At 52.0% G+C, this 8,242-nt stretch overlaps 1 protein-coding gene across 1 annotated transcript; it reads left to right on the top strand.

The window, feature by feature from the left end:
* Positions 1–364: 364 nt before the first annotated feature.
* Tubb4a (tubulin beta 4A class IVa) lies at positions 365–7,391 on the top strand. The gene is made up of 4 exons (XM_038346309.1): positions 365–516; positions 1,494–1,602; positions 1,732–1,842; positions 5,756–7,391. The coding sequence occupies exons 1-4, from the start codon at positions 460–462 to the stop codon at positions 6,811–6,813; spliced, it is 1,335 nt and encodes a 444-aa protein (XP_038202237.1). The 5' UTR covers positions 365–459; the 3' UTR covers positions 6,814–7,391.
* Positions 7,392–8,242: the final 851 nt, after the last annotated feature.

The following is an 8,242-nucleotide window of genomic DNA, read 5'->3' as shown; positions in this document are numbered from 1 at the left end:
GGAGAGAAGCAGACAGAGACACTGAGGCAGGGGCTGGGGTGTGGTGGGTCCAAATGGTGTTGACCTCTCCACGCAGTCCCCATGAAACCAGAGTGGAGAGGGACAAAAAGTCCCTGATGGCACCTGGAAGCTGGAATGAGGATACATCAAGACCCTGAGGTCTCAGACAAGGCGCTTACCGGGGTCTGGGCAGGGCGGGGTGGGGGGAGATTCCGGCATCTCCGGGCGCCTCCCTGTATCCTCCCTCCACCCTTCCATCCTTCACTGCGAGCATCCCAGGCAGGCCTAGGAGGCGGAGCTCGCGGGTGACCCGGCCGTGACGTGGGTACAGCTCTGCTGAAATAGAGGCGCTCGGGGGCTCAGAGACAGCTCTGCAGCCACCTCATCCAGTCTCCAGAGCCAGAGCCACAGCGATCCATCGATACCCGTCCATCAGCGGCTGCCAGCAACGCCACCACCATGCGGGAGATCGTGCACCTGCAAGCCGGGCAATGCGGCAACCAGATCGGGGCCAAGGTGCGCAGAACTGGAGAGGGAGTAGCGACGGGAGGGACGCAGAGAGGGGTCTTTAGCTCCCCTAAGACTCGCCCAGGAATTCTGCATCTCAGGGTGGTGGGGGAGGGGAGCCAGGGCAGAGCCAGGCCGGGAACAAAGGGGCCGGTGATGGGGGCAGGGCCTGGCCTTGTGTCCCTTTGCCACAGCTGGCCTCACAGCTGGGCCACTGTCACTATCAGCTGCCGGCACAAAGAGGTACGGCCCCTCCTCCCAGGGTAGCCTCCGGGATGGGCTGGCACCGAGTGTCTCTGGTGGGGCCCCGGCCTGTCCCTACCCCCACTTCTCTTGGTTCTTGCTGGCTCATGCTTAGCTGTGCCTCTGAGTTCCCCAGTCACCCCGCGGGAGGACAGTTAAGAATTGGAGAAGTGGCGCTAAGGGTGTTCCAGACAGCCTCTCTCAGCTCTTCCCGGCTATCATTGTGACCCACTTTGGGAGGTAGAAGCAGGAGCCCCAAAACAGCCTCCCATAAAGAGTAAGTGGGAGGCCAGCCTGGTCTGTGTAAAACCCTGTGCCAATAAATAAATAAATAAACTGGGGTGTTGTGGTACACACCTGTCACCCCAGCCACTAGGAAGGTGGAGTCATTCAATATTATCCTAGGCTATCTAGTGAATTTCAGGCCAGCCTTGGCTACAGAAGACGCCGTCTAAAAATAATAAATTTTTGAAAAAAAATCTACTCAACCGTTCCCATTGCCCACCCCAACATCAAACAAACAAACAATAGGGCAGGCAACATGGCTCCTTTGGGGCTTACGGCCAAGTCCGACAACCTGAGTCTGATGGCCAGGTCGCAAGTGTCGGAAGGAAACAGCCGCCTCTGGCAAGTTGTCCTCTGACCTCCGTTCAAGCATGTTATTTAAAAATAAACTGTTTTTAAATAATAACAACGGCAAAAGGAAAATCTGTTCAACTGTGCCATCACACACGTCTCTCTAGTTTTGGGAAGTAATCAGCGACGAACACGGCATTGACCCCACCGGGACCTATCATGGGGACAGTGACCTCCAGCTGGAAAGAATCAATGTCTACTACAATGAGGCCACAGGTAGGGCAGCTAGCGAGGTGGACGCCTTCTGTTGTGGGGGTGTGGGCTGGCAAGAAGGGACAGGATATGTCCTGGAGCCTGCTGGGCCTGGCCCTCACCCCAGCCATCTTCCATCTGTCATCCCCATAGGTGGAAATTACGTTCCCAGAGCCGTGCTGGTTGACCTGGAACCTGGCACCATGGACTCCGTCCGCTCTGGCCCTTTTGGCCAGATCTTCCGGCCAGACAACTTTGTGTTTGGTGAGTCCCTCTCCGCTGTGGGCGGACAACATGTTTCTTCTCCTTTCTAGCTAGCATCAAAGAGCCGGCTACTGCAGACTCAGAGTGGACAGGGCAGTTAGAGATTTGATTAGGGACACCAGCCTAGCCTAGGCTAGCCTCCAACTCTCCATATAGCTGAGGCTGGCCTTGAACTAACTTATGGAGCTTAAGATGACCCTGAATTCCTGATTCTCCTGCCGTCGCCTTCCCAGTTCAGAGATGCCAGGTGGGTTTCTGTAGTGCTGGGGTTGGAGCCCAGGGCTTCATGCATGCAGGAGGAGCTCTGTAGCCACTGAGCCCCCGCCCTCTGGAGATGGCGTCCATAGGAAGGATGTGAGCAGGTCCTGTGCAGACAACGCACTGTCTTCTAGAAGGGCTCTGAGCTCATCTTCCACTTAGGAGAGGAGTCAGTCCTTGACCACAGGGCTAGTGTTTGGCCATTCATCTCCAGCCTCCGTCCTTAGAATGTTAGCTCCATGTGGATGGGAGCAGGGCGCAGTGGAAGCAAACAGGCGACTGTTTTGTTCCTGCTACAGCCCCAGCTACTGGCCTTGACAAGTGAGTTTCCCTTTCCGATGGATACAAAGTTTGTGGAAGGTAACTTGTGCCTGTGTAGTGTGGAGCATCCGGAAATGACTGAAGAGAGAAAGATACAAAAAGTGAGGTGGGCCAGAGAGCACGCGCACAGAGTGTGTGTGTCTGAGAGACAGACAGAGAGGAGGAGATAAGGAAGGGAGGCAGAGAGAAAAGAAAGGGGAAGATTCAAAGGATGACTCAGTTGGTAAAGTGCTCAGGGTGCAAGAATAAAGACGTGAGTTCAAACCCCAGCACCAATTTAAAAATAGAAGCACAGGGATTCATGTCTGTAACCCTAGCTCTGGGGAGGGCGGTGAGAGGTGACACCCTGGAGTTCACTGGCCAGCCAATCTAGCAATGCAAGAGACCCTGTCTCAATAATAAATAAATAAGGTAGGAGAGACAGGAAGACACAAGACATTGGCCTCCATACACATGGCACACAAACACACACACACATACACACACTCTCACACAGGTGACATGAAGCAGAGGCCCGCTGGAGGTGAGGGAGGGGACATGTGAATACCGGTGGAGAAGGAATTCCAGGCAGCCAGACTGGCCAGTGCAAAGGTCTCAGAGTTGATAGAGGGGCATCAAGGAGGCCCGCGTGTCATTAGTAGAGGGAATGAAGAGAGATGGAGATTGAGGCAGGAGGGAACAAGGCAGGGCCAGAAGAACTTGTTGGCTGCAGGGCCTGGAGGAAGCGGTGTTGAGGGGAGGGGGGAAAAGGACAGATGGACTCAGCTCACGGGCGCCCTCTAGTCGCTGCCTCAGGAAACACAGACGTGAAAGGCCAGAGCGGGTCTGAGCAGTGTGAGGAAGCAGAGATTTTCAAGTTTATGGGGCATGGTTTTACTTAGTTTTTTATAGGAGCCTTCTAGCTTCTGAATGAAACTTTGGCAAAATTGAAACACTATTAACTATAGTAATTATTATAGCATAATAATCGACACTGGAGAGATGGCTTAACAGTTAACAGCAATCAGCTGTAGCAGGGGATCCTGTTTGGCTTTCAGGACCCTGATGGCCCTTTAGCCATCTTCAGCTCTGGCCTCTGAGGGCGCTGCATTCATGGTGCACAGGCAAACACGCGGGCAAAATACCCACAAACATAAAAAAAATTGAATAAAATAAACCAGCACTCAGGAGGCAGAAGCTGGAGGATCTGAGTTCGAAGCCAGCCTGAGGAGTTCCAAAACAGCCAGGACTACATAGTGAGACCCTGTCTTGGAAAAAAATTCAATTAAATAAATAAAAGAATAAAATAATATTTTGAAGATAACCATATAATTAAATTACTCATATCTTAATGATTGCTTGATAATAAAGTATCAGTTATTATTTATGCCTATTATTATATTAAATGACTTCTGTTTGGTTTTGGGGGGGTTGGGGGTTTTGTTTTGTTGTTTGTTTGTTTGCTTGTTTTTTGTTTGTTCTTTGTTCTTTTTGTTTTTTCAAGACAGGGTTTGGAGCCTGCCCTGGAACTAGCTCTGTAGACCAGGCTGGCCTCAAACTCACAGAGATCCACCTGCCTCTGCCTCCCGAGTGCTGGGATTAAAGGCGTGCGCCACCACCATGGCACCTGACTGCTGTTAATAATAATAGTTGTGCTGTATTATTACATAGGGTGACTGCAAGCAGTGACAATATACAGGATCACAAGCAGTTGAGGGAAAAGATTTTAAATGTTTTTAAGATAAATAAAACAGTGATGTATGTGTGGGGAAGTAATTATCTTTATGCTAATTCAAACATTGGACAGTATACCCCTGTATCAAAATACAGTGTGGCCCTCCACAAATGTGTATGATTGTCATGTCTTGACTGTAAAATAGATCTGGAGCCTGGTATTATAGAGAAGCCACCAGAAGGCCTCTGTGGCTGGGGCAGAGGAAGTGAGGGGAACAGATGGAAGCATAGGTAGGAGGGAAGAGGGCCGGGTGAGCATTCACTTGGCATGCACAAATCCCTGGGCTCCATGGTTTCCTCATATCTGTCAACAGCTCAGAGCTCAGTGGAGCAGGAAGGTTTCCTTGAGGCCAGCCTGGGCTACATGAGACGCTGTGTCTAAATAAACAAATGGTCCAAGTCTGGTGAGGCAGCCTATCCCAGTCAGCACAGCACTTAACAGGCAGACAGTCAGGGCTCATGAGCAGCCAGTGCTGCATGGTGAGAACATGTATAAAAAATAAAGTAGCCGGGCGGTAGTGGCACACGCCTTTAATCCCAGCACTCAGGAAGCAGAGGTATGCAGATTTCTGTGAGTTTGAGGCCAGCCTGATCTACAAAGTGAATTGCAGGACATCTAAGGCTACACAAAGACACCCTGTCTCAAAAAAAAAAAAAAAAAAAAACCAAAAGTAAGTAGATAAAGCCACCTAAGAAAAACAACTGGGGGTCTAGAGGCATAGCTTCATAGTTAAGAGCATTTGTTGCTCTTCCAAGAGACCTGAAGATTCCCAGCACCCACATCAGGTGGCTCACAACCACCTGTAACTCCAGCTCCAGGGGATCTACACCCTCTTCTGATGAACTCACGTGTACACATAAAAATAGAGCTTTGTTTATTTGTTCGTTTAAAAAAAAAGTCTCACTGTGTAACCATGGCTGTCCTGGAACTCCATGTGTAGACCAGGATGACCTTGAATTCTCAGAGCTCTGCCTGCTCTGCCTCCACAGTGCTGAGATTAAAGGCGCACACCACTATACACAGCTAAAATAATGCTATTAAAGTAAAAATAAATAAAGCCAGGTGGTGGTGGCGCATGCCTTTAATCCCAGCATCCCAGCACTCGTGAGGCAGAGGCAGGTGGATTTCTGTGAGTTCGAGACCAGCCTGGTCTACAGAGCTAGTTCCAGGACAGGCTCCAAAGCTACAGCGAAACCCCATCTCGAAAAACAAAACAAAAGTAAAAATAAATAAATAAAATTAGCCACCACAGTCCCTAAAAGTAAATTAAATAATTAAAATAACAATAATGCTAACATTATTCTACCAGCCTTTTCATTATTATTAATTACCCAGGCTGGCCTCCGAGTCACTATGTAGCTGTGGCTAGTCTTGCATTTCTGATCCTCCTGCAGCCAGCTCGTGAGGGCTGCAATGACAGGTGAGGCCAGCACATCTGGCTTCTGCTCTGGCAAGGAACCCAGGGCCTCCCGCGGGCAAGGCAGGGCTCTACCCTCCTAGCCTGGCCACGCACCCTTGTCATTTTCTGGTCTAATGATTCAGACACTAGGGTGCAGCGCTGACGGGTTGGAGGGGCCACCCTTCCCCATGCTTGAGAATCCAAACCTGTCCCTTCCCCAGGTCAATCCGGAGCCGGCAACAACTGGGCCAAGGGTCACTACACCGAGGGAGCAGAGTTGGTGGACGCTGTCCTGGACGTGGTGCGCAAAGAGGCGGAAAGCTGCGACTGCCTTCAGGGATTCCAGCTGACCCACTCGCTAGGTGGTGGCACCGGCTCCGGCATGGGGACCCTACTCATCAGCAAGATCCGGGAGGAATTCCCCGACAGGATCATGAACACATTCAGCGTGGTGCCGTCGCCCAAGGTGTCTGACACGGTGGTGGAGCCCTACAACGCCACGCTGTCCGTGCACCAGCTGGTGGAGAACACCGATGAAACCTACTGCATTGACAACGAAGCCCTGTACGACATCTGCTTCCGCACGCTCAAGCTCACCACCCCCACCTACGGGGACCTCAACCACCTGGTGTCGGCCACCATGAGTGGGGTGACCACCTGCCTGCGCTTCCCGGGCCAGCTCAATGCAGATCTTCGCAAGCTGGCGGTCAACATGGTGCCTTTTCCTCGGCTCCACTTCTTCATGCCGGGATTCGCACCCTTGACCAGCCGGGGCAGCCAGCAGTACCGGGCCCTCACCGTTCCTGAGCTCACTCAGCAGATGTTCGATGCCAAGAACATGATGGCCGCCTGTGACCCGAGACACGGCCGCTACCTGACCGTGGCTGCTGTCTTCCGGGGACGGATGTCCATGAAGGAGGTGGACGAGCAGATGCTAAGTGTTCAGAGCAAGAACAGCAGCTACTTCGTGGAGTGGATCCCCAACAACGTCAAGACGGCCGTGTGTGACATCCCACCCCGGGGCCTGAAGATGGCAGCCACCTTCATCGGCAACAGCACCGCCATCCAGGAGCTGTTCAAGCGCATCTCGGAGCAGTTCACCGCCATGTTCCGGCGCAAGGCCTTCCTGCACTGGTACACAGGCGAAGGCATGGACGAGATGGAGTTCACCGAGGCTGAGAGCAACATGAACGACCTGGTGTCTGAGTACCAGCAGTACCAGGATGCCACCGCTGAGGAGGGAGAGTTCGAGGAGGAGGCCGAAGAGGAGGTGGCCTAGACCCCTGCCATCACTCTGCCCTTGGGGCAGACCAGCCAAGCTTTGACCCTGCCCCAAGCTGCCTCCTCTCCTCAGACCATATGAGCATCCTCGTCATGGCCCTACTAGCACCGACCAAGCCCAGAGCCCAGGTTGCTTCTACTTGTTTCCCCTTTAGCCCCTGAACCCCACCTTCTCTCCACCCCTGCTTAGCTCTTCTAATACCCATAAGCCCCCACACAGGCTTCACCTTGACAGTCGCGTCTTTTATCCTGAGGCTATTCCCTTGTGCTCCAAACCATTCTCCACCCCTGATAACCCCAGAGAATTCTCTAGATCTTGACTTACCTTTTACCCACACCTCAACCCCTTCACCTTGCCTTACCTTTGACCTCACAGCTCCCCCATCCTGACCCAGCTCCTGTAAGACCCCGTGTATCCCTGCCCTTGTGCCTTAGTTCAGCTTGGCTTTACCAGGGAAAAACTGGAGGGAGAGGAAAGAGAGGCCTGTGGCCTGGGGTGAGATAGCTCCTCCCCGCTGGCCACCCCACCCTGCTTCTGCTGACACCCCCCCATCAATAAATGAGTCATTGCTTTGATGTGGCTTTCTGTTCAATTTATTTTCTTCTCTAAGAGCAGTCAGGGAGGGGATTGGCCCATGGGGGAAGGGGTGCACTGAAGATTGAAGAAAAGAAAAAAAAACGCAAGGACGTGATTGCTCCTAGGTGTGGTAGGAGAGAAGGTTTATTGTAGATATGTGGAGGGGCATCTGGGAGAATCCAGAGTGGACGGGACCAGACTGAGCTGGCCATGTGAGGAGACGGGGAGGGGAGCCAAGTGAAGCAACCAGGAGGTCCAAAAAAAAAAAAAAAAAAAGGTGTTCAACTAAACTAAAATGTCTGGATTATATACGGAAGAGCCTCTGGGGGAGGGCAGCCCAGTCCCTGGACTGGAGAGCTCAGGGTAGAGCAGGGTATGCCAGCCGTACCCTGCAGCGCATAGGGACTGAGGGATGCTGGGAGAGCCTGAAGGCCAGGTCCTCTTTGATATGTTAACTCGGCACCAATTGGACCAGGTCTGAAACTTAACAAAGACCAGATCTGGGTGGTGGGGTATGGGGATTGCAGAGCAGGCTAGATCCCTTATCTGTGAACTAGGATAAATCATTTGCACACCAGGAACATGGTGTCTACTCTCTTCCCTTGTTACTAAAAGTGGGGCCACAGTCTGTATGCAAAGAAGTCAAGTAAGATTTATTGAGTGTGGCCCACATTGGAAAAATGGACCTGAGGGGCTCCTGGATTTCGTTGTCTCTCTTCCCAATGTGGCCACACTGGATACCTCTCCTTTTTCTGCAATTTGGTTTGGTTTGGGCCATCCTGGAACTCACTATTAGCCCAAGCTAGCCCCAAACTCACAGACCTCTGCCTACCTCTGCCTCCTGAGTGCT

The sequence above is a fragment of the Arvicola amphibius genome, chromosome 1, assembly GCF_903992535.2.
Source record: "Arvicola amphibius chromosome 1, mArvAmp1.2, whole genome shotgun sequence".
In the NCBI taxonomy this organism is placed as follows: Eukaryota; Metazoa; Chordata; class Mammalia; order Rodentia; family Cricetidae; genus Arvicola; species Arvicola amphibius.
The sequence above is the reverse complement of the archived record's forward strand: the minus strand, read 5'-3'. Positions and strand labels throughout refer to the sequence as shown.